Genomic DNA, 27,624 nt, shown 5'->3' on the forward strand with positions numbered 1-27,624 from the left:
AGTTTTCAATTACTGCTTCAACCATCTGGCTTCATCTTTCTTGTTGTTTTTTTTTTTACAAAAATGTAAATAAGATACAAAAGCTAAAGGGCAAGTATTCAACTTATCTAGTGCTCAGTTTTCTTACTGGTAAAAGACTATTTCCTAGCTGCATTATTTTTGACAAATTTTCAAGTTAGCAAGCATTTACCTCTTTTACCTCTCTATGACTTAGTTAACTTGTTTGTAAAATGAAGATAAATGTAAAACTATATAGTGAAGCATATACCACATAGAAGACATTCATGTAAACATTTCTAATACTTTTCCACTGTTCAATAAAAATATTATTTCAAAACATATACAATTTTTTTTTTGTTGATTGACTGGATCTCTTAATGCAGTCCACTCTGGCCTGGAACTGACTATATAGCCCAGACTGGCCACGAGCTCATGATTCTGCCTCAACTTCCTTAGGGCTAGGATTATGTGCATAATTCACTATACTCAGTTCCTCAAAAATATAGTGTTTAAAGTTCCACTGGCATCTAATATTAAAGGCAATTTTTCAAAAAATTCTCACCAAAATCAAAACAATCTTGTTTCAATACTGACTGCTAACACAGAGTATCTAAGATTTACCAAACATGATTTTGAATTAATGATAATCAGTGTATCACCATAAGACACAACCGTATATCTGTTTTATAGAAGAATACAAATATGGAATGACTAAATCAGACTTGGAATACAAACTTAAGCAGTCTTACCATTTAGCCTGTGTCTGAACTGCTTTTGCTGTATCAACTTATGCTTGTACAGAATAGAGTACTGCATCTATACATTTAAAAATTATTTTCATACTCTAAGCTATTCATATCTTTTAAAGTAAGCGTTTGTTATTCTCACTCTTTACAAAAAAGTAAAAATATCTGAAAAATGTAATTCTTTCTGCAAACAGGTCTTCACATACATCTGTGCAAAACCACCCAAAAACAATTACATGAAAAGGTTACTCCTCTGTAGTATCTTACAATGACTACGAAAGTACTCTTACAATCACAGTAGGCTCCTGACCACAGCTAAAACATCAGACTCCTCCCATACTCTTGAATTCATTTTCTATTAATCTATCCTCTGACACTCTGTTAAACCACATTTGAGCTCTTTATAGTTTCTGAATATGCCAAGCTCATTTCTGTCTCAGGATTTCTTGTATTGTTTGCTTTGCCTACAAGGCTTACACTCCAGATCTTCCCATAGCTCTTCCCCTACATCCTGCTCCTTTTTTTCTTCCTCTTGCATTATTCCACCTAACTCCATTTCTACCCCAATTTTTCTGCATCCCATTCCCTACTCATATCTTCATAATACTTGTTATTATTTAAATTATCTTACTTATTGGTTATATCGCCCCTCCCCTCCTTAAAAGGGTCTATGTAGCCTTGGTTGTCCTGGAACTCTGCAAACCAGGCTGGCCTCAAATGCACAAAGACCTGCCTGCCTCTACTTCCCAAGTGCTGGGATTAAAGGTTTGTAAAACCACACCCCGTGGTTATATATTTCTTATCAGTCTCTCACAGAACTGAAATATAAAAACCCTGAAGCAAGATCTTATCTTTTACACTTCTATGTTTTATCTAGAGTAGTACCTAGCATTTAGTTCTAAATAAATATCTAAATTAAAAATAATTCTTTTTTTTATTTATAACAAAACATAATTAGGAAAAGGGTAACTGATAAGCAATTTAATAACCAAGGTTTTTTTTATTTTGAAATAATTTCACTTATTCCTTGTTAAATAAAAAAAAATTATCATCTGCCTTACTTAGAAGAATAAAAGCCAAAGAAACATTTTTTACGGAATTTTCTTTGAGGAAACATAGTCCCTTCATTCAGAAGCTTTAAAATTCACTCTCAATCTTTAAGTCTTAGGTTTCGACATCCTTCAGTTAAGTAAAATGTTATGAGACGTTTTACATGCTTTAAACACTATGAAATTAACACTCAGCAGTTCACACACGTTATTAGTCATCTATACCCTAACTTTCTGTGCCATACAGAACCTCTGGGATAGTAAGTTACTGATTATGTTATCACATTTATTTATCTATTAACAAAGATATCTTACTTAGATTAGCAATGAAATTGACATAAGCAAAACAGGTAGGTACTACAGCTTATTTATCATACCCGAACTTTTTGTGTTTTTTCCAAGAGGTGTAAAAAAAAAAAAACACAAAATACAAGAACTATCAGGTTTTGCATTTTTTAGTTTTTAGTAATGACACCTTTTACTGCAAAAAGGGAGGATTTCTGAGCAATCAAAGTTTATTCTTGTCATGCTATGTTAACTCTGTTTTAAGTTATTTAGCCAATTTTTTGTTTGTTTTGATTTTTTATTTGTTTGTCTATTTGTTTGAGACAAAGTTTCTCTGTGTGTAGCCTTGATAGTCCTAGAAATCGCTCTGTAGACCAGGCTGGCCTCAAACTCACAGAAATCCACCTGCCTCTACCTCCCAAGTGCTAGAAATAAAGGTGTGCACCACCACTACCAAGCCCTATTTTACCATTTTTTTTTAAATCTAATAATCTGTGTCAATACTTTGACTCATTCAAGTTACTTCAAAATGCATAAAATACAATAAGCAATGTAAAGAGGTCAAACTTACAGTTTATGAAAACAGAATAATAAAAATAATAATAAAATTTTGGTGAAAATTATAAACATTAAATGCTCCATTCTATTTAGAAGAGTCAAAAAGTATCATTTATCCTCTTATTCTTACTATTTTTCTTGACCTGTCACGACAACTAAATCTCCCTACTATATAGCTCAAAAGCAGTCACAAAGGAAACAATTAACATGCCCTTACATTTCATCAATACCAGTCAACTGACAACTACCAAGAGTATCCTGCCTAAAATGGCATAATGAAATTCATCATTTTGTATAATTAAAATATACTAACATGTTTTTGTTTTAAGACTATATTGATAATGTCAGAAGAATCCAACAACATGACCCAGGCTTACATATTATCACGTGGAAATATTCTTCAGTTATATCTTACAATTTCTTTCTTGAAAATGTTGAGGATAAAAGTCCATTTAATAAGGATCTAGTTCCAAACCTAACATAAACTGCATGAACAATACAAATCATGAGATTGTATTTAATGTCAGTGCTATTGCAATCTACAAATCACAATAAATATCCCAAGAAGTTGTAATGGTCTATAGAGAAAAAAAATGTACATCACATTTCAACCATAGCAATGAAATCTTCAAATAATGATTTCAAACAAAAACATGGCTAATACCTAAACATTTGCTGAACTGTCAAGCTCTAATAAAACTAAAATTACGATGTCTCCATCTGTTAATGTGACAGGAACAAGCTGATAAAGTCAGAACAACAGTGTATTCTGGCAAAACTAAGAACTTCCTGAAAACCTAGAAAAATATGTCCACAACAGATGGGTCACTTAGAAATGAATACAACAGTCTGTCAAACTGAGTACTGTTCTAATTCTCTAAATTAAAAGCAGTAGGAGCTCCACTTTCTAAGAGTCTCGTGGCACTAGGAAGACCAAAGGGGAGGAAATCTGAAGATGAACATACACACATCTGATGTGACCTAACGGGTCATACTCTCAGGTTTCCTGTCAAACATACTAAATTCAGGTAAATTCCTTACCAGTTAACTTCTTCACAGGTTGGAGCCGAACACTGATAGACTGATGTGTGAGTAAGGGGGAGGATGGAAGAGAGCGAGACATGCCCTCCATAATCCGAATGTGCTGCATACCTTCACTCACTGCAAGTGGTGGAACAGCGTAGTCTGGCTCAAAAGCACAGTCGCTTTCTGTGGAGATGCCACCTGTTGAAAGGAAAGAATGGTATAAAAAAGCTGATAAGAAAAGGATTTTTAATTCTTTACAAAATATAATCTTCTAGGATGACTCAAAATATTATTTCTCTCTCTCTCTCTCTCTCTCTCTCTCTCTCTCTCTCTCTCTCTCTCTCACACACACACACACACACACACACACACACTGCAGAATATTTGTTTACACCATCATGATGTGTCTTGGCCAACAGGTTTTCTGATTCGTTTAATAAAGAGTTGAATGACCAAAAGCTAGGCAGAAAGAGGTTAAGCAGGACTTCCTGGGACAGAGAGGAGTCTGGGAGGAAGAAAGGACTCAGGAAGCAGAATGTGCAGGAGAAGAGGTAAAAGTTACTAACCATGTGGCAGGATGTAGATTAATAGAAATGGGTTAATTTAAGTTATAAGAACTACTTAGAAACAAAGTTCAGCTATACGCTGAACTTTCATGATGAATAAGAAGTCTTCATGTCATTATTTGGGAGTTAGCTTGTGGGACAAAGACTTTTGATACATATGGTGTCTACTGTGGGGGCACATATTTCCACAAAGGACCTGAGAAAGCTTTTTTTTTTTTTTTTAAAAAGTACCAAACATGCAAAAACGGAGCCAGACAGGACTTCCTAGTCTCACATTTTCTCAGAGAGATGGCTCCTGGCCGTTGCCTGCAGGCTTGATCCAGCCAGCGCCATGTACAGAGTAGTGCAGAAGGTTTAAAGGCTTGGCTCATGCAGTCAAAAAAGGCTACAGGCATGCAATAATGCAATCTAGACCAAGGGACCAAGAAAACCTTTAAACAGATACACATAAAAAAAGAGTATAGATAGTCATTAAAAACAAACAAATAAATAGTTAAAAATAATAAAGTCTTTACAAAGAGTAAAGTACTATAAAAAGGTAAGCCATGTAAGGATTAAACACAGGGAGTTTGAATCTTATGTGGTACTTTGTTAATTTTGAATTTTTGGAATTCTAATTAACAGAGAATGGCAGATGCTGAGAGACAATGGATTATGGAAGGAACTGAATTAAACCAGCCTTTATACTTTAGGGATGTCTTGGCTGTCGAATGAAGTTTCTGTCCCACCTGGTCCTTCAGTTGTTCAGTCCCAAAGAAAACACACAGAGGGCTACATTAATTATAAACTGATTGGCCTGTTAGCTCAGGCTTCTTACCAACTCTTATAACTTATATTAGCCCATAATTCTTCTCTGTGTTAGCCATGTGGCTTGGTACATGTTTTGGTGAGGCAGTCACACATTGCTTGCTCTGTGTCTGGGTGATGACTGCAGACTGAAACTTCCATCTTCTCATAATTCCTGCCTCTATTTCCTGCCTGGTTGCCCCACCTATACTTCCTGCCTGACTACTGGCCAATCAGCGTTTTATTAAAAATAATACAATTGACAAAAGACCATTGTCCCACAGCACTTCCCTCCCTTTTTATTTTAAAACACAAACTCTAAATCTAATATCATTTGTTTAGTTTTTCTCATGATCATCTGGGCCATTCCTTCTATTGGAGATTTCTCAGGGGGGTTTCCTTGGTCAAACCTGATTTTTCTTAATGCAGAATGAATGCACAGTCCCTCATTTCCTGTGGAAACAAAAGCAAAACTTCTTCTCCAAATAACATATCTTTTGACTTAAATTTTAAAGTCAAAGCATTTTTAAAATACATATACTGGATTAATCCAGCAATATTTATAATCAAATGTCTTTTAGCAGCTTTTGCTCCTTCCTTACTCATCAAACAATTTAAAGACAACACAATAACACACAGTATCCAGACTCTCTGTGTATTTTTATCTTTACATAACTTTATTTTAACCCATTTTTTATTTTTATTTTTAATTTTTGGCTTTTTGAAACAGGGTTTCTCTGTGTATCTTTGGCTGTTCTGGAATTCACTCTGTAGACCAGGCTGTTCTTGAACTCACAGAGATCTGTGTGCTTCTGCCTCCCAAGTGTTGGGATTAAAGGTGTGTGCCACCATACCTTGAATTTACAGAGATCCGTCTGCCTCTGCTTCCCAGGTGTTGTGATTAAAGGCATGTGCCACCACACCCAATTACTCTCTTTCTTTCTTATTCTATTTTGAGGACTTAATTTTTTTTTACATATATTTCTAAACACACTGTAAACTGTTTAAAGGCTTTTTTGTCTAAAACTATCTTTACTATATCTCTCTTTTTGACCACATGAGTCTTTAATTTGCTAAGCAATATGGCTAGGATGAAAGCCCTGGCTTTGATGGGTAGATCCATCCCATTCCTTAGCTTTCTGAGAGACTAGCCAGAACCACATTTAAAAGCCACAACTCTATGGCATTTCAAGGTCCCTGCCACCACCAAAAAGTATGCAGTCAGCTTTTTTATCAACATCATGTAACTGTTTCATGGCAGGACCTCTTAAAAGAGTTGTAAAATTTTGCTGCTAAAGCTGAGTCAGGAAGCCTCTCTCAAATGAGAGCACTTTCCTTTAGCAAGCAGAGCCCACCTGAGAAAATACTACTATCAATAAGCCATGCTTAAATTCTTTTCTGTCTAGGATTACTTCCCAAGCTCTCTCAGGCTTTATGTAGATGTAGTTGCCCCATATTGGGCACCATTTGTTGACTGATGTTTCTGTCTGACAATGGTCTTTTATCCTATCAATTGTATTATTTTTAATAAAATCCTGATTGGCCAGTAGTCAGGCAGGAAGTATAGGTGGGGCGACCAGGCAGGAAGTAGAGGCAGGAATTATGAGAAGAGGGAAGTTTCAGTCTGCAGTCATCACCCAGACACAGAGGAAGCCAGACGCAGAGCAAGCAAGGTGTGACTGCCTCGCCGAAAAAGGTACCAAGCCACATGCCTAACACAGAGAAGAATTATGGGCTAATATAAGTTATAAGAGTTGATAAGAAGCCTGAGCTAACAGGCCAATCAGTTTATAATTAATGTAGTCCTCTGTGTGTTTTCTTTGGGACTGAACAACTGAAGGACCAGGTGGGACAGAAACTTCAGTCAACTCTTGGCTTCAGAATGGAAGTCAAGAAATGATTTGCATTGGGGAAGAGGTTGTGCTTTTGTTTCCACAGGAAATGAAATGCTATGGATTTCTTCAAAATAAATGAAGATCAGATTTGATTGAAGGAGACCTGAAGATCTTGGCTACAGACCAAAGGGGAAAAGCCAAGAAAGACTACAGGACAGGTGACATATATGCTGATTCCTCAACATGGGAACAGCACTGAGACTGGGTAAGACATGAAAAATCTTGTTGGCTGCAGAGTCCTCATGATTTATTACATGCCATCCTTTAATATGACATGGATAGAGACTTATATTACAGTTTGGCTAAGCAGTCCAAATGGACTTATCAATTTGACATATGCCTTTTACCTGCTCAAACACAGAACAGAAAAAAACATCTTTAGCTGAATTGTGTATACCACATATTCTATACTTGTGTTAATACAGATATATTAACATATATACCTTTACATGTTTTCAGAAAAAAAGGACCAGACACCAACAAGTAGCTCAGGTGATCCAGCCTCTCAGAATGTCTCTGTTGCAGTTTCCACAAAATTATGCATACAAAACATCTTTAAAGCTGCTAGCTGAGATGGCCCAGCCTCACACTACTCCAGCCAGGACTTTGGATAAGTCCTGTACTTTCCCATCACACAGAGACAGGACAACAAATAATACAGCTAGCTCTCCCAGGACTCGACCATTATCTCAATTTTCTCAGGATACCCTAAAGATGACATTCTCCTCAAATAGCAGGAATTATTTTAAGCACACAATGCCCACATTCCCAAGAGGTGGGGTGGGCAGTTCTTCATCATTCAATGGATGTCAGCATTTAGGAGAGTTGGTTACAAGTTGTTACTGGTCATGGTAAGGGAAGAAACTAAGCAAGGGAAGTTAGATTCAAGGATCTCTTTCTGGAAAAGGGGGGAGGAATAGGAATGATAGAACAAAAGGATAGATTCTTGAATCTACTTTAAACCAAAAAGGCAACTATTAATCTCAAATATTTTACATTGGTATGGATTTTTGTATATTGATAATATTTAAGGTTATTTTTGTTAGAAAATAATCTATGTTTCTACTATTGTTTAAAATATTTTGTAAACTGATACAAATTTAAGGGTATTTTTGTTATGTTGTATATATGTTTCCATTATTCTTTTGGTATTATATCTATGCAGCTCATTTTAAAACATAATGTATAATTACAAAAAAACAGGTTAGTAGCTAGTTATCAATAATAATCAAACTTGTAATCATATTATGCTTTCAAGGTTAAACAGAGATATATTTTAGATAAACAGGTGGTCTTCAAACACTACAGAGACCTATAGAATAAGGCATTTAAGATATTTTAATAACCTAAGACTTTTCATCTAAGCCATAGGCCAAACTTTCCTAATTAATAAGAAGTCTCCATGCCATTATTTGCGAGTTGGCTGGTGACACAGAGAAAGACTCATTTTACACACACACACACACACACACACACACATACACACACACACACACATTCATTTGTATATTTTCTGGGAGGGAGAAAGGGAGAAGTGGATAGAAGGAGGGAAGGAAACATGTAAGGAAAAAAGGAAATAGAGAAAGGGCAAAAGAAAAGAGAATCTGGCTCTTACAAGGATATCTCCCATAAAATTAAAGACAATAGTGCACTGCCAGGACTGTAAAAACAAACACATCTTAGAGAAGATATCATGATAAGTCTCAAATTATTTATGCAAGTTTGCATATATAATATCTGGCCATCAATTAACAGTAACACATATACATTTAACAGGATGAATCGGAAAAATCATGTAAGCTGGGAATATAACTCATGGGCAGCGTGCTTGTTTCACATGCTCAAGGCCCTGGGTTTGATATTTAGAACTGAATAAACAAATAAATGTAAAAGGGGGGGGGAGAACAAGGTGAGAAAGCCAAATGAACCAAAAAACCTGACAAAAGATACAATGTGTTGACCAAAATATTACAGCATTTAAAGGAGTACGTTTAATATGTTAAGAAACTAAAAGTTTAGAATTTGTGTTAAAAGATGAAATTTAAATTTAGATGAATTTGAAAGCCAATTTACATAAAAGAGAGAACTAGAAAGCTGAAAGATGTGTTGGGAAAAATTAGAATGATGACAAGAGAGTCAAAAGAACAGAAGTGAAGACTGATGAGACACTGTGACAAGTAAGTACAGGCACTTGCCCCCTGAGCCTGACCACCTGTGCTCAATCCTCAGGAACCACACAGGAAGAACAGAACCAACTCCTGCAAGCTATCCTCTGACCACCAAATACATACTGAGGGCATGTATGTATGTGCTTACACATATACACACGCAAAATATTTTTTAATAATAATTATAGTCTATTTATTTATTTATTTATTTATTTTCTTTCAGATAGATAGGTTTTTCTGTGTAGCGTTGGCTGTCCTGGCACTCACTCTGTACACCTCAAACTCACGGAGATTCACCTTTCACTGCCTCCCGAGTACTGGGATTAAATATGTGTGCCACCATGCCCGGCTCAAAATATTTTTAATAAAGAATAAATTTACAATAATGGAAATGTGTGTTTGGATAAATGGTACCAAAAGTATGATCAACAAAAAACCATTTTGGTTATCAAAGAATGCTCTTAAAAGGATGAAAATACAATTCTCAGAATGGGAAAATATTTGCAAATATTTTTGATGAGTCTAAGGTCTAGGATATACAAAGAACTCTTACAATTCAACAACACACACACACCAATTAAAAACTGAGCAAACAACTTTTACAAAGGACTTATAAATGGTCCCTCTGTATGTGAAAAGATCCTGAAGCTTTCTATAAAAGTCAATCAAAGTCAAATGAGACCCTTCTTTATAGTCAATTAGATTCACTTTTAAGAACAATAAACAAACAAACAAATAAATAAATACTTTAAAAATGGGCCAATGTGATAGCTCAGTAAGTGAGAATGCTTGCTGCAAACCTTAAGGACCTGAGGCCAATTTCCAGAACCTATATTGTGGAAAGAGAAAACTCATTCCTGCAAGTTAATCTTGACATGGGTATGTGTGTTCATGGTGTATGACTTGTATGTGTGTGTGTTAGGGTATATGAATTGTATGCATGTGTTAAAGTATGTGAATTGTATGTGTGTTGTAGGATGGGAACTGCATGTATGTGTTATAGAATGTGAACTGTATATTGTTACAATATGTGAATTGTATGTTTGTGTTAAAATATGTGAATTGTAGTCCAAGGAAGAATGACACAGGTATTTACCTCTAACCACATATTTTTTCAGCCCAGAAGTATAGAAATCACTATAAATTTCTTCTCTTACCAACCTTTTGCTACATGTGACTATGTTTTGCAGATTATCAATCTAAATAATCAAAAATAATTGGTAGACATATAGAGAAATTGGACCACCATACTAATGGTAGGAGTGAAAAATGGTGTAGTTACTTTGTAAAACAGGAGGCTCATCTAAAAGTTAAACACAGAATCACCATGTAACTCAATTCTTTCTTTCATGTACATAACCAAACACACTGACAACATGTTTATTACCCAAACTTAGACATGAATGTTTGCAGAAGTATTATTCATAATATCCAAAAGCAGAAGCAACACAAATGCGTCATAAACTAATAAACAGATAAGCAAAATGTGATATAGTATTTTACATAAATGAAGGATTATTTGGCTATCCAAGAGATGATAGCCTAACAAATACTATGCAGTTGAAAAAACCTTGAAAGCATAATGTTCAGTGCAAGAGAAGTCACAAAAAGCCACATACTATATGATCCTGCTTATATGAGATGCTCTGGAGAGATGAATCAAGGACGACAACAAGTAGACAGCAGTTTCAGGAGCATCCCAGGAAGAGGGAGGGGACTGCTGCTAAACAGGCCTAATGCTTTCTTTTGCGGTGACAGATAAAGGGCAGTGATGTTTGTGTAGCACAGTGCATATGCGGAGAGCCACTGAACAGTACATACACTTGGAAGTGGTGATTTTCATGTCATAGAATTGTAGTGAGATGAAGAATGACACAGGTATTTACCTTTAACCATATTATTTTTTCAGTCCAGAAGCATGGAAATCATTTCTAATTTCTTCCCTTACCAACTCTTTCCAACACATGACTAACAGTTTTGCAGATTAGCAATCCAAAATATATTTCAAAATGCGATGTTCTGTCAATCCTCCTTAGTCCTGACCATTATTAATGTGCCACCAATCTTCAGGAGCAAAAATATGGGATCTATTCCTTCTCCTTGGATTTTAGAACTTTTACTAGGATACTGAAGCTTTATTCTTAGTCTCTGATCAATGTTTAGTGTGTTCTATTTTCCCTCCCCCCGCCCGAGCAGATGGATATTGTATCTCCTAGACCTATTTATTCAAGTCTGGTTTTCTAACATTAGGTTCTAATAATTAAAATTTCATGAACATATCTGAAATTGATTTATCTACAATTGATTTATAATTACATTATTTTACAGATTAGTAAACAAAGAGGTATTCCATCATAGTAATTTACAAATTAAAGAGTCTTTTGGTGATCAAAATTAGCAACATATTTTTTTTTACGAAGGAATATATTCAAAATTCTGCATTTCATTTACTGAAGTACCAGTTTTCACTTACAATGTTCCACTGTTAAAAATAAGCTGATAATTTTAGGATCTGATAATCCTCCTTAAGGAATCATAGTGCAATTAGTCCAGTTTGCCTGTCCTAGTTCATTTCTCTGCTTAGAAACATTTTCTTTTTATCTTCTTTGTCCTATAAAATTATGTTTGAACTCATTGATGCTACAAAAAAAATCTAAAAATGCATGTTTCAATTAAAATATTGGTGAATACTAACAGAATTTCATACATAATAGCTTCCATTAAATAACGAGCAATCTCAAAATGCAGCAGAAAACAAACTTCCTTATTCTTAGGAATCTGCAGTTTGACTACAGATCCTCTGGTACATGCTGAGCTCTACAGAAGTTGGCTAGTCACCACATCTCATGTTCAGCACCCCAAAAATGTGTCGTTAATGGTGGGCCTAGTCACTGAAGGGCCAAGAGAAAAATATGGCATGCTACACAGAGAAACAGAGGGTTTCTATTAGGGAACTATTAGGGAGCTCTGCAAAGAAGAGTGAGACCAAGGAGGGTGCGAATACACATGGAGGTTGGAACAGACAGGCAATGTCAGAGCACATAGGATCACTTGGTGCCCCACTTTTGTCCTAAGCAAGGAAGATGGGGTGGTGACAGGAAGAACAGACTGCCTGGTTTGACTCTTTTCTGCACTCTCATTTGGTTTAAATGCAACTTATTATTCAGCTATTTTCCACATCCAGGTAGGCATTCAATCAGGTAGACCAGTTATGTTGCTGGGCTGGGATATGCAGAACAACTGACAACCTATCAGAGGTCTTAGCAACCAGCAAGCTCCAACTGGAAATGTGTGGTGAGGGTCTGTCTTCAAATTGTTGTTTCTGGTCTAACCTATTCAGAAAAAAGCAAGTCACTATCCTATAGTTTACCTTCCTGGGGAGAGGGCAGCAAAGTGTCTCCATTATCCACTTAATATTCATCTATTTTATCTGTTTGGGCTTTATTTGGATTTTTTGTTTTGTTCACTACTTGTGCTAATATTTTGTTTCCCATCATTATTATCTCTCATTCTTCTATCCCATATTCTTTTTCCTGTTTTGCCTTTTCTCTCCCTTTTCCTTTCCCTATCCCTTAGTTTGTACTGTTATTATTTGTTAACACTTTTTTTACCTTTGGTGGTAACTTTTAAATCCTTAAGTTTTCATACAAGCATGCATTATAGCTTAGATATGAAACGTTTACCACCAGCTCGTGTTAAAGTCTTGATAGCTCTCTATTTGATGGATATTCTGGAAATTTCAAGAGCTAGAGACCATATGAAGTAGGTAGGTAACCAGGTCCCTTTTCCTTCCTCCTCCCTTCCTCTCCCCCTCTCTCCCCCGCCTCTCTCCTTCCTCCTGTATGTCATGAGTTGATTAATTCTCCTTTGCCACAATGTTCTCTTCTAAAATACAACCAGAAAAATGGAGCCAACTATTCAGTGACTCATTTCTCTAAAATATGAGCCAAAATAAATTCTCCATGGCTTAAAATGTTTCTGTCAGAAAACGGGTCACAGTTCTACAAAAGTAATACAATACCTAATACTGTTACTAATGTAAAACTTTAAGAACTGAAGACATTTAAAGACCCAAACAGACATGACCAAAAAAGAACCTCTCTGTGTCACTGTGATGGTTTGAAAGAAAAAGAAAAGACCACCAAAGGGAGTGGCACTATTAGGAGATGTGGCCTTGTGGAGTAAGTATGGTCTTATGGGAGGAAGTGTGTCACTGTAGAAGTAGGCTTTAAGGTCTCATATATGCTCAAGATACTGCCCAGTGTCTCAGACCACTTCCTGCTGCCTGTGCAAGATGTAGGAATCTCAACTACCTCTCCAGCACCATGTCTGCCTACACATGCCATGTTCCACCATGCTGATAATGGACTGAACCTCTGAACTCTAAGTCACCCAATTATATGTTCTCCTTTATAAGAGTTGCTCTGGTCATGGTGTCTTGTCACAGCAATAGAAATCCTAATTAAAACAGTCACATAATAGTTAAAATGCTAGCAGGTGAAAACAAAGAGAAAATACTAAGAGCTACAAGAAAGTAACTCCATATTTCTTACAAAGGCAAACACATCAGAATTTATCAGCTCTCTCACCAGAAATGCTAAAAGCAAGACAGTGTGGAATAGTCTATTTCAAATAGTAAAACAAACAAACAAACATATGCAGTGGTGCTATCACATCTCACAAACATTGTTTCACTGCAGACACTCACTATCCCTGGTTTTTAGAATCTTTCTGTACCTTTACCCTCAATTATCAAAGATGGAGGGATGGGGTCCATTTAAAACTGAGCAGTCAACAGTGACCAGTTGTGAATCTCTGTATTAATGACAATCTACTATAAGAAGAAGCTTCTTTGATGAGGACTGAGAGATGGAAGAACTACTCTATAAGCATAAAGATAGCAACTGCTGGGCCTGGTAGTGCACACCTTTAATCCCAGCACTTGGAAGCAGAGGCAGGAGGACATCAGTGAGTTCAAGGTCAGCCTATTCTACAAAATGAGAGTTCCAGGCAAAATTACAAAGAGAGACCCAATCCCAAAAACAAACAAATGATCACTTAGGAAATAGTTTATTAACAGATTACTACTATGAGGTTTTCCCCTAGGGATCATGACCTAGCCAGTAGCAAAAAAATAAAAATAAAACAAAACAACAACAAAAAAACCAATTAACGGTTCCAAGGAAGAGTTCTGCCTTGTAGGGCAGGCTTTAGCCAATCAGAAAGTAGTTGGCTATTTCAATCACATCTGTGCCACTACTAAATCAGCAGGCATGTCCTGCCAGGGCAGTTGTTACCAGGTTCACAACCAGGTAAGACAGTGATCATTTTTCTCTACTGGTAGCATGTATAACACCTTCTAGCACTATAAAAGCTAATTATCAGGGATGAAGCTTCCAAGTTGGTACCATCTGGATTTCAACATGTCCTCTGACTTATGTAGGTGGTGTTTTTAGCAATAGGGTTTTACCATCAAGTTTCTGAGTATAACCAAGAGTAATGGCAATATCCTGCATTGTTAGGGAGTGTCTATGGGATCCCACTGACTAATGACTCAAAAATTGGCTTTGGGCTTTTTATTTGATAGTATCTGTGAGAGTTACCTCTACCCCAATTACAGGAAACTAAAAAAAATGCTGTAATTAAAGCACACAGGTTAGGTCATATAAGTCTTAATAAATTTAAAGAATTTTGTGGCATCAGATAACAATGGAACGAAACTGAAAATTAGAATCAAGGGAAGTATACAGATTCTATACAAATATGGAGATTGAACAGTGTACTTTTGAAATAAGATTGAGGCCTTGAGTAATGGGGTAAATTTTAAAATTCCTATAACCAAATGAAAATAAAATATCACTTACCAATATCTGGGATATTGGGAAAACAGTTCTAAAAGGATATATGAGTATATACATTAAAAAATCAGTGATATCAAAAAAATCAGTGAAATAGCCTAATGATGTACAAGAAGGTTTTAGCAAGCCAAATCCAAAATTATTATAGTAAGTAAAAAGACAGAATATATTATCAGAACTGAAATTAATGGAACAAAACTTTACTATAAAGAAGAAGAGCATAAAGAATCAACAAAAATAAGAGCTGACTCTTTAAAAGGATAAAAAAGATTGACAAATGCCAACAAACCAAAAGAAACAAGAGTGGATAACAACAGATTCCACTAAGAACCAAAGGATCACTATGGAATATTTAAAATTTTATATACTTATAAAACACCTTTAAAAATGGAACATTTGATACAGATGAACTATCAAACAACTCCAACAGATCAAACCTCAATGAGATAGAAACAGTAATTAAACATTTCCCAAAATAAAAGAGACAGATTCTAGACACCGATGAATTCTAATAGATCATTAGAAAGGGAGGGAATACTTCCAAGATCACGTTACAAAGCCAACATTACCCTAATGACAAACGCACATAGAAGCAGGACGTTGTAGATCATACCTATAATCTCAGCACTTGGGAGAGTAAAACAGGGGCAATGCCATGAGGTTAAGGCCATCCTGGGCTAAGTTTCAGACCTATGTGAGTAAAGAATGAAATCCTATCTCCTCCTCCCCTCCCCGCAAAAAGATAAAACCAAAACCAAAAGTATAACTAACCTCTTAGATGAACATAAATGTAATAATCTTCAATAAATACTGGTACCCTGAAATTAACAACATTCTAGAAAGCTGATGCAGCATAATCAAATTGGCTGTATTCTAATAATGCAAGGATGAGTCAACATATGCAAGTCAGTAAATGCAATACAGTACATAATTAGAACCAAAAACAAAGTCATAAGACAGTTTACCTAGATGCAGGGAGGAAAAAACCAACCCTTTAACATCCCTTTATGATAAAAGTATAAAAGGAGCTAGATGTAAAACAACAAAGGCTGTTTCAGATGGATGCTTATAGCTAACGTGAAACTAGAAAAATGGCAAGTATTTCATTTAAATTTAGAAACACAATAAAGGTGTCTACTTTCCACTCGTATTCATATAGTACTTTAATTTTCGGCTAAACAAAATGCAAGAGAAAGATACAAAGGTGATAGAAATGAGAAAAGAGAAGAAATTATGCCTTCTTATAGACAATACCATTGTTCACTTAAAGACACAAAAGATTCATCTAGAAAATTTACATCTAATAAACAAATAAATGTTTTAGTCAAGTGGCAGAACAAAAACAGCCTATGAAAATAAGTAGTTTCTGTATATACTAATATGTAACTCACTGAAATTTAAGTCAGAAAACAATCCATTCAAAATAGATAAACAGAAACAACAAACCTGATCATAAATCTGAAGACGTTAAAGACTCCTCTGCAATGAAAACTATAAATCACTTAAGGAAGAAACTGAAGAAGATACTACAAGACGGAAAGGTACCCACTAGAAAGATGAGAAGAATACTGTTTAAAAGACTTATATTACCAAAAGCAATGTACAGATTCAGTGCAAATGCCATCCAAATGTAAATGATAATCTTCATATAAAAGGGGGAAACCTCAAATAGAAAACAAATCATACAGATCTACAAAGATTTCAAATACTTAAAAAATTCTGCACAAAAAGAATAATAAGAAAAACTGCAAGACATTGGGACAAATACAGACTCAGACCAAAGACAATATCCAGAAATAAACTAACACAGTTGTAAACATCTAATTCTTATCAGGGTGTCAAAAACTCACACTGACAAAAGAAGCCTCTTTAACAAATGATGTTAGGAAAGCGATATGCATGCAAAAGACTGACACTAAACTCCCTTCCCTTACTGATAGCTCAGGAAATATCAGCAGGAACTAACTAATGGGATTGTGTAATATTTAAAAGTTTCTGCATAACAAAGTAAACAATTAAAAGTGAAGAGCTATCCTATAGAATTGAAGAAAATCTTTTCTAGCTATTCATCCTACAAAGGATTAATATATAGAATTTAATACAAGCTCAAAAATTAAACACTTAAAGAGAGGAAGTAATCCATCAATAAACGGGCATATGAATTGATCAGTTATTTTTAAATAAAATGAAAATAGAAAATACATTTTCTATCTAAATACCTAAATATATCTAAACGTAGATGAAAACTACACGTAGAATCACTATCAACCTAGGAAACAACCCTAACACATTTACATAGAGTGGAGTCTCACTAATTGCTGAGAAATCCTCGACATATCTTTCCTATGACCCCAATGCAAAGCACTCACTTTCTTAATGGCACTAATCTCCTTAACAAGACAACCTATCTTACAACACTTGAAACACTCTTTTTCTGGACAAAACACACATTTTTCAAATTGTTACAGTCTGCTTGTCGCTCCCAATTCTTACTTCAAACCTGACTAAAAGCAGCCAGTAGTGACTATATCCTGAATGCTACACCATCTTAAAAATTGCTTTATCAAATTAGTTCACTAATTCCAACTTAATCTTAACTCAAAGTTTCAGCACACAAAAAATATAGACAAATCCTTTACTAGATAGTCTGATTCTCAATAGAGTCTTCCTTCTCACCTAAAACTCCACGAATCTTTCCTTCGTTATCCACATTATTGTTGGTGTTCTGGTCTCCTGAGGCCCCACTAGAAGCACCAGGTAACCTCTTGTTACAATTTTATAGCCTTTCAAACTTTGCAAAATCCTCCTGCAAACCGGTTCCAAGGCTTAAGAACCACACATTAGGTTCAGTCGTAACAACCACCCTTCACTTCTTCGGAATCAATTTTCTGTATTGGTTATTTCTGTATATGAGAAAATAACTTAAAGGAGGAAAGATTTTGGTGTGCTCACGTGCTCACAGTTGCAAAGGTTTCAATGCACAGCTGTCAGGCTCATGCACTTGGGGCAGACTATCACGGCTGGTGGGAATGTGTGACAGAGGACACCTACACTACTTCAAGACAGACAAGAAGCAGAGAGTGAATATGTAACTGGAGACTAGGGAGAACCTTCCAAGGGTTCCTATCCATTGACCTACTTCCTTCAAATTTCTAGAATCTCTAAAGCAGCTAGGGACCAAGTAGTCAAGTTACATATCTGAACTACAAATGTGGAGAGAAATTTAAAAATCTAAATGGAAGATAGATCATATTCATGAGTCTAAAGATTTCAAGGCAAAAAGTAATTTATAGTTATGAAGCACTACCAAGGAGAACAGGATTTTTTTTAAAAGAAATCAGTAAGTTACATTAAAATGTAGACACATAAAAAATGAGAGCCTCAAAATAATTTTTAATAAAAAACAAAGGTAGTAGCCTTATAGTATATCATTTTAAGATTTACTATAAGATTGCTGTAATCCAGAGAATATTCAGCACTGGAAAAAATGAGCACTAAATTAATGGAACTATTAAATCCACAGAAGACCCATATTTCAATGGTTTGGATATGATTTGTTTCTTAAAGGTTCTTATGCTAAAAGGTTGGTCCCCCATATACTATCCCCATGTAATAATAATAAAAGATGGTAGGACCCTTAAGAGACAGGACTTAGTAGACAGAGATTGGGGGCATAACATTTGTGAGAAGATTAATAATCTGGCAGAAACTGGTTAAAAATAATAGGAGAATAGACTGCTATACAAGGGTAAGACCGGCCCCACTCCAATTTTTTTGCTTCTACCATTCTCTCCCCCTCTTTCTTGCATATTGGCAACACCTGGTGCTCTCACCAGGTTATGATATGGACACACACATATTACACTAGATGCAATATTATTTGGACTTTCCACCATTAGAAAAATCAGTAGTGTTTTTATATTTGTCTGATAAGTTATGATGTAAACTTCTTTGCCCAAAGTTTAAGATGCAAACAAGAAAACACAGTACTGACTTAACAGAGAAGAAACCTCAGCAAGGTACCTCACTCAATACAAGGTAGGAAAATTAGGAATTGTTGAAGTCCCAGTGGAGTCAAGCCTGAGGAATCCAGTTTTGGAAGCCTTCTCATTCTGTTGTGTTTTGTTTATAGATGCTTTATGAGGTTTTTCACAAAGAATACTGGTCAAAATCCCTTTGCTCTTCCAGAAGAACAGAAAAAATAGCTATTTTGAAATCTATCAAAGCAGATTATTCATAGCAAAACATGCCAAAACTAGAACTCAATCAAACTGGCTGGTAGAAGGCAAACTCCACTCCTGACATCCACACAGCAGAAAAAAAAAAAAAAAAAAAAAAAACACTCCACTGCAGCCCTATATAGGTATCCTGTTCTACCCGATGAGAAGAAAAAGAAAATGGAAAAGCAAGCAACCAGACCAAAAGCCAAACAAAACTGAGTATATAAGTTTCCAATGAAAGTGTATAAGATCATCCAAAGACTAAATATGAATCAGAGAAGAAATACTGCTTTCTTTCCTATACATCAGAGCACAGCATAACTAAAGGTATATTTCAGAAACACGCACAACAACAACAACAAACCATAGAGATGAAAACTTAGACCAGTGGTTCTCAACTTCCCTAATGCTGCAACCCTTTAATACAGTTCCTCGTGTTGTGGTAATTCCCAACCATAAAATCATTTCGCTGCTATTTCCTAACTGTAATTTGGTACTGTTAGGAATTATAATGTAAATATCAGTTTTCTCCAATGGTCTTAGTCAATTCCTGTGAAAATGTCATTCGATCTCCAAAAGGGTTGCATCCCACAGGGTAAGACTTAAATCAAATGTACTAATTTCTTAATGAACATAATCTGTCAAACTTCTTACCAAAAAAATATGAAAACTCTAAAAAAGATATTTTAAAAAACCTATGGCCTCAGGAGTATGAAAAGAAGTTGTATTAATAAATTTTCTGTTAATTGTAAAAAAGTATCTGAGATATTCAACATAACAGAGGAACAGGCTTATTTTGGTGTCCAGTTTGGTCCACTACTCTGGTCTACAAATGCAGTGAATCACTTGTGGAATTTACCTAAATAACTTTGTAAATTTTTAAATTAAACAAAGGCCTCAAAATGAAAATTATGAATATGTGGTGAATATAATCTGGTTGATTAAAGACATCAACATAAAAAATCAATATTCTCTTTGGAATTTAAATAAAACGCAAATGGTATAAAAATGTATAGGATATAATCCTGTATAACCTGGCATATGAAGATACAGAAAAATCTCAACTTGAAAGGGAAAAGTCTTAGATGCAAACTCTAAGATGGTACAGATGTTGAAATTATAAAACAGATTTTAAGGCAACTATTAATAATGCTCCAATAAGTAGAGGTAAATATTTCTGATATGACTACAAAGATATACTTAAAACTCAGCACTCACTGTACATTTAGAGCACACCATTCTTTCTACCAGTCACATTTCAGATGTTACACATTGCCAAAGATTACATATTGCACCCTGAAACTTAGTTCTATATACAAAACAAAATTCAGTCAGTCTACAGAAGGCAAGATACAAGTGTCATCCAACACCAAGGCTAGAAACACAAAAGGTGATTAACTCTTATAACTTAATCATTCAACTTCCCTCATAAGAGCCCTGTATGAAAGACAGACAAATCTTGGGAAATGACTATTACTTTTTAGAACTTATGATGTGGCAAATATTACAACTGATATTTTTAATTTTTGTTGATGAGGCAAATCATCACATTCTTGATACCTAGTTTACATTCCTTTCCTTTCTGGCTCTTGGTAATTTCCCCTTCCCAATAATTCTATGTATTTTAAGTAACTTCTGATTATTTATCTATCATATATACATTTTATAGTATTAAGTTTTCAAGCTGTCTTATTCTGCCCCCTTGTGGGAAACAGCTCTTTAATCTTTTACTGTGAATAAAACATTAAATACAACTTGCTCCTCCAATGGAATAAAACACATATAGATTCTATAATAATATTACTTTAGGCTTTACTAATAGGTTCCTTCCTCATTCTTTTCCATTAAGATTTATAGAGGGTTTTCCCCAGGTTTTTGTGATTATCTCTTATCAGAAAAATTCAGATAATACTTTAGATCAAAACATTTCTATACATTCAATACAGTTTTCAATCTTCTTAGTTGCCATGCTTTTATTCCTTTTCTTCCATAAATACGGATAAGTAGGAAGTGACTTCTACAAGGTTTCTATTGCTGTTTAGGCAAATTATCATAATGCCTAAGTAGTCTAGTATGTTTTGACAGAAAATGTGCTTGAAACTGCATATTACAATAACTTTAAAAGATTATAAATAAATTATTACAAATAAATTAAAACACAGATGAAGAAGTGGTAGGATATATTATTGACTACTTACATTATATGAATATATCAATTTTAAGTAACAATTTCAGGACATTATGTAAGAATAACCATGCTATACTACTTAAGAGAGAACAGAAAAACCAAAACTATACATCCGTTTTTAAAATATTCAAACTAATTTATGAATGTACATATATATCTATATACCCTTGCATATGTCAGTATGAGCTCTGAGAAACATATAAAATAATGATGATGAGATTATTTTAGGTGAATGAAAGAGCAACAGCTCTGTTAAGTTTTTTAAAGCTTATTAACATTAGAAATACAAATATGGCTAATAAATACCCACACAAATTCTAATACACCCCCAAAATCATAAAGAGTTATTGGCTAGAGAGCAAATTTCAAGTTTAATTTTCTGAAAATAAAAGTGTTACAGTTAAAAATATCAGCAAGAATGAATTGCAGAATTACAAGAGGACTATACACAAAGATGTTTCAAGAGTTCTTATAAGTTATCATGTAAGTTCAGATCTTCCAAATACAACAAATAACAAATTCACAACTTAAATATCACAATCAAAAGCTCTAAATACATATTACCAACAGCATATAGCCAGGCATACTTGGTGCTTGTCTATAAATCCTAGCACTCAAGAGGCAGATACAGAAGGGTCATAGCAAGTCATCACCACTCTGGTCTATCACATAGCAAGCTTCAGGTCAGTCAAGCTACATAGGAAGATCCTGTCTCAAAAACAAACTAACAGAAAGAAAAAGAAAATCAAAGCATGTAAAGCACTTTCTTATGGAAAATAATGTCATCTAGGTATGATACGATTTCCAGCACCCAAATGGCAGCTCATAACTGTCTGAACTCCAGTTACAGGGGATCTAATGACCCCATCTCCCCACTGCACAAACTGGGCACATATGTGGTATACAGACACACATGCAGGCAAACATATATACACCACAGAAAATAATAATAAAATAAAGTCATAGAAAACAGAGAGTAAATGCCATTAGATGGAGGAAACTGAAGTCCAGATCCAGAGCACGTGTATGAAGAAACAGCATAACTGCAGTTCAGTGTATTATCAGGCCTGGCTTACGCATAGAAAGGAGAAATGTAAGGATCCGTGATCAACAATGTGAGGATGTAGAGCACAAGCAGTCAGGCTCTTCTCCCACCTCCCTCATGTATAGGGTTAAGAGGAGACATCAGAGGTCTCTGCCCTAAACTGGAGCAGAGAGCATGGGTATGTCTGAGAGAGTAAGCTAAGGCAGCAGATTACCTCAAGACAGAAAAGATTCTCAATGTGGTCCTAAATCAAGAAAACTTCTCTTTGTAACAGAAAGAGATCATTACAGAAAATCACAACCAATTACAAGGCAGAGCTATGGAGCCCAGTCCTAATAAATATATCTACAAAACAACTACCACACCTAAGGCTCAGGAAACATTTCAGAAGAAAGGGTGTAAGAATTGTAAGATCCTGAGGATCAGGAATCTCACTGTGAAGACTATAGCTCCTGGTAATATCAGAGTTGTGTTCATAAAGCTTCACCAACATGACTGTCTAAACATGAGATAAACAAGGACAACAACAACAGACATATCAAAGTGGATGAGAGAAAACACCACTTTACCTCAACCCTCCACAAAGAACTACAGGCAACTAAAGGATGCTGGAAAAGGGAGAAAGAGTCTACTTCAGGGAAGAGCATACCAGTTGGTACAGTCCTGAAAACACACATATAAGTAAAATTAAACAGACTGAACAGATTTTATTTAGTGTGTACACACACATAAACACACGTATTAAAAAATAACAGAGTGTTTAGAAGAAGGAAAGGGATGGAGATGAAATGATGTAATTATATTATAATCACAAAATAACAAAACTGGATAGTAGCCAGATCAGGAAAAAAGTTTAATTTAAATGCAACAAAATAAACAACAACAACAACAAAAAACTTAAAGGGAAATAAGCAGAAAGATTCTAAAAGAATACAACAATTTTACCATTTCTTCTTAGACAGTTATGACAACAAATATTATATTGATGAAAAATTTTAAATCCAGTATGTGGGGGCTGGAGTAGCTCAGCTGGGAGACTACTGGCCTAGTATTCATGAAGTCCTAGGAAGAATCCCCATCCTGTACCAGGTAAACTGGGTGTGGTGGTGCACACCTGTAATCACTTAGGAGGTGAGAGGACCAGAAGTTCAAGGTCAGCCTGAGATATGTGAGACTGTGCCTTTTAAAAAATAATAAAAAAGAAAAGAAAGAGATGGAGGGAGAGAGAAAGAGAAGGAGAGAGGAAGAGGAAAAACCAGTATGTGACTATACTCCAATGATGGTGTTAAAGTTTACTTTGATACTTTCCAAAATTAATATCTAGACATTTATCATTAATGTTGGAAAAAAATTAAGTATTAATATCATTTTAAAAGTGACATGAGGCCCCATTTGATTAATCAATAAACTCTAAATAAGAAATTACAATACCTAAGAGAGGCCCCGCAAAACCCCGGTCCCCAAGTGAAGTACGAAAGAACAGCTGACACTGAAGGAAATTTTACCTTGCCCAGAGCGGCTCTGGCGAGAATCTACACTCGACTGTCTTCGATCCGGTGCTTCCTCGCTTCCTCCATCTGCATTAAGTAAAAAACAGCATGAAGAGATAATGAGCTTGCCCTAACTCGGGTAACATCTGTATCAAAAAGTACTATGCTTATCATTTATTTTCATTTCTTACAATTCGTATCATTAAACATTTGAGGATTTCCCTATGTAAACCAATTGCTCTTGTCCTTATTTTTGTAGGGAGGGACTTACAAAAGCTCAATGGAGGGAAAAGTGCTTTTTGCCTCCACCATACAAACACATGAAGAAATGAGGGAATTTTGTTGATTCTGAAATTCATTCACAGCATTATATCTTAGAAGACCGACCAAAAACAATGTCTAAATGATATACAATTGTTGCCTAAAATACGTCAAATAATTTCAAGGACTGTATATACCTCTTTCTAAAATTTTCAAAAAGCTACAAAAAGTTTACATTCATAAGTAATTCCACTTTGTCTTATATATATCATCATAAATAAATCACAAAATAAAATTAATAGATTAGGAATTCCGTAAAGCATATGCAAAATTAAAACAAAACAAACAGCCTAAAATCTACACTTGGTGGCACATGTCTATACTCCCAGGACACAGGAGGCTGGTGCAGAGGGAATGTAGAGAGATTAATTGCTTCAAGTAAACCTGAACTTAGAGTACCAGGTCAGCCTGAGTTAAATAGCAAACAAATAAATCAGACTAAATAAAGTTAAATCTACAACTTCTTCTTACTTCAATTAAATGTAAAAGGTACTAAAGATTCAGCAGCTTACTTTATGTAATCACTTACTTCTAACTTAATAGGAACAAGAAGTAACAACTATAAGCAGGTTTTAAAAGCATTACTCTTTTTGTTTGTTTCTTTCATGTGTGATCTAGGGATAAAATTCAGGTCTTTGTGCTTGTAAGGCAAGCACGTCTTACTGACTGAACTATCCCCAGCCTTGCTTTAACTTATTATTCTCAGCTAAATAAAATAAAAATGATCAAGGCTGGGTTTAAAATGCTCCTCTCATCTAGTCTCTCCTTTCATGAATGTTTCCCTAGCTTAAGTCTCTCCACTGAGCTTTCGCCCCCACATAACTGAGGCTGTCCATTCCATCTACCTGGAGTGCCGCCAGCCATCTAAAACACCACATGGTCAGAACCACACCCTAAAGCTCTTCCCACAATTCCTCATGTTCCTCTTTGACCAAGTGCTCCCACCAGCTATAGCTAGGTAGACCACAACTGAGTCACCATGCCTTTCCTTCAAATTGAATGTACACCCTCTATTTGATTTTAGTACACTATTTTCATCTAAACCATTACCATACACTCTTCGGTTATTGCAATCTCTTCCTTACTGGTCTGTCTGCCATTTAGACCTGCACCTGGTGCAATGTTCCCAAAATGATTTCTTATCTTAATTTCATGTTCTCAACTCTCCATTCTAAATGAAAAGTTTAACGTGTGTTCATGTCTGCCTCTTATTGTAAGATGCAATACTGCCATAGCCAGGCTGTCCTGAATTCACTTTGTAGACCAAGCTGGCCTTAAACTCAGAGATCTGCCTGCCTCTGAGTGCTGGGATTAAAGGCTATGCCACCACACCTGACAAAGCTGGATATTTTAACTGACCAATTCAAAGTTAGAATTTGTTGTTGTTTTTAACCCTCTGGGAATTATTCCACTACAAAGTTCATGAATTAATATCCAATATGCCCCCAAATCTTACAGACTTCTAACTTGTATTTCTCTTTTTAATAGTGAAACAATGGCTAAGTAGCTAAGGTACTTGTACTAGAACAAGGACCTGAATCCTCAGAACCCATATAAAAGCCTGGTACATGCCTATTAATTAATTGTAGCACTGAATGGGCAGAGGCATGCCAACCCTGAGGGCTCAGTCACCAGCCAGCCTAGCTAAAACAGTGAGGTTCCAGTTAAACTGGACACCTTGTTGCAAAAAAAGGTAGAAAAACAATTAAGGAAGATATCTTAATGTTTGGCCTCCTCACATACATAGATGAGTGCTCATGAGTATGTGTGTATGAATGTGCAGGCATCTGTGTATACTCTTCTGAAAGCAACAACCTGAACAAGACATTAATTCACTAAAAAACTAGTGAAGTTGAATGTATTTCACTGGCTATCTGGTGGTTGTGTAATCTTGTTTATATCCCACTTTTGTTATTTTGTGCATGGGAGGCAGGGGGGTAGGATACTGGGATTATTACGCTCAGGTAGGCAGGGCCTTTTGCATGCTCAGTGAAACACTATCATTGAGTGACATCCAGGCCCATTGGCATAGTCTCTAATCTTCGTAATCATTGTAACTGTTGTTTCATTTTCTCAGATTGATTTCTAGACCTTTGTTTTCAGTTTTTAGCAGACTGATTAATCAATAGTTACTGGGTATAAATGTCTCTACATTTTCCTGTTTAAGGTTCAATGAGTTTGTTTTGATAAGTAGATAGTCATTGTTTAAATACTACTTTATTATCACACTTAGATTTTTCTTCTTGAACTCCAATGGCACAAATGTTAACCTTTTGCTTCTGTCCTACACATCGCTTAGGCTCCCATTTGTATGTTTGTTTCTATTTAGATTTTGATAGTTTAGGGGTTTGGTTAGATTTTGATACTTTGTATTTACACAGTTTCAGGCCATAGATTGCTGTTATGTCTCTATCCTGCTAATGAGCCTACCAAGTATACTTTTTCTTTGGTTATTATATTTTAGTTCTAAAATTCCTATTAGATTCCTTTTTGTGTCTCTTGTTTTCTCACTAAAATTTATGTCTTTCTATTCATTTTGAGAAGATTCATATAATCGCCGTTGAAACATTTTTTTATAACAGACATTTTTGTCCAGTAATTTCACTGACTCAGCCTGGTATTAACATCTCCGTCTTTTCCCTTACCAACACACGTCCTAGTTCTCTGTACATCACCTTTATATGTAATTTGTTAATCTTTGTGTGTAATTTTAGATTATGCCTGAACTTTCTCAAAATTTTAAATATGATTTTTCAAGCCTTATTTCAACTCCTGGGAAATGTCAGTTCCATTTCTAAAAGCTTTTATTCACAGTTCCAGTTTCATCTGTCTTGCCTACATGCCACCCAATGGTTGGTTTATGCTCTGGTCAGTGAGCTCTTAGATCAATCCTGACATGTTTTTGGTATGATAATTGGGATAATTATGGTCACATCCATACTACAATCATAACTTCCTGAGGTAGCTTTCTCTACAATCTTTTCAGTGTTTTCCAGTTCCTGGTACTCCTGGAAAATGGCTGTAGTAATGGTTCCACTAACAGAGAAGGTTCTCCTCTTAGGATTTTGTCTTATGTGGGTTCCCACTGTCATGAACAAGAAGAGAAAACACAGGAGGTTACAAGGTTAGGGAGGTCTTCTACATGATCTGTCTCAGCATGAAGAGGACTCTTTTCCCCTCCTAAATCAGAACCAGAAAGCTCTTACTGAAGATGTCTCTGTACCCTGTGGCCATTTAGCTGCAATAAGCTCTAAGTAATAGATACCAGAAGGGGGAAAATCCTAAACTCATGAATGGTTCAGATTTCCCCCCAAATTTTCCCATTGTTCCTTCCCTTTCAGTCCTGAAAGAGTTGTTCCATGCACTGTGTCCAAGATAGCTGCACTCAAAAAAAAAAAAAAAAAAAAAAAAAAAATAAATTGA

General features: G+C 35.4%; 1 protein-coding gene across 8 annotated transcripts in view; it reads right to left on the bottom strand.

The window, feature by feature from the left end:
• Tanc2 (tetratricopeptide repeat, ankyrin repeat and coiled-coil containing 2) overlaps positions 1–27,624 on the bottom strand; it is a 313,979-nt gene that overhangs the window by 192,023 nt on the left and 94,332 nt on the right. For 6 of the 8 annotated variants that reach the window (XM_050120340.1, XM_050120344.1, XM_050120343.1 and 3 more), the window contains exons 3-4: positions 23,896–23,967; positions 3,680–3,862 (exon numbers count right to left, since the gene is read on the bottom strand). In XM_050120340.1, the coding sequence (XP_049976297.1) occupies positions 3,680–3,862; positions 23,896–23,967 (255 nt within the window). The remainder of the gene's footprint in view (positions 1–3,679; positions 3,863–23,895; positions 23,968–27,624) is intronic. The other 2 variants (XM_050120346.1, XM_050120345.1) reach the window with 1 other exon arrangement.

This window comes from Alexandromys fortis, unplaced genomic scaffold (assembly GCF_014885135.2).
Source record: "Alexandromys fortis isolate MF-2015 unplaced genomic scaffold, M_Fortis_MF-2015_v1.1 scaffold_174, whole genome shotgun sequence".
NCBI classification, from domain to species: domain Eukaryota; kingdom Metazoa; phylum Chordata; class Mammalia; order Rodentia; family Cricetidae; genus Alexandromys; species Alexandromys fortis.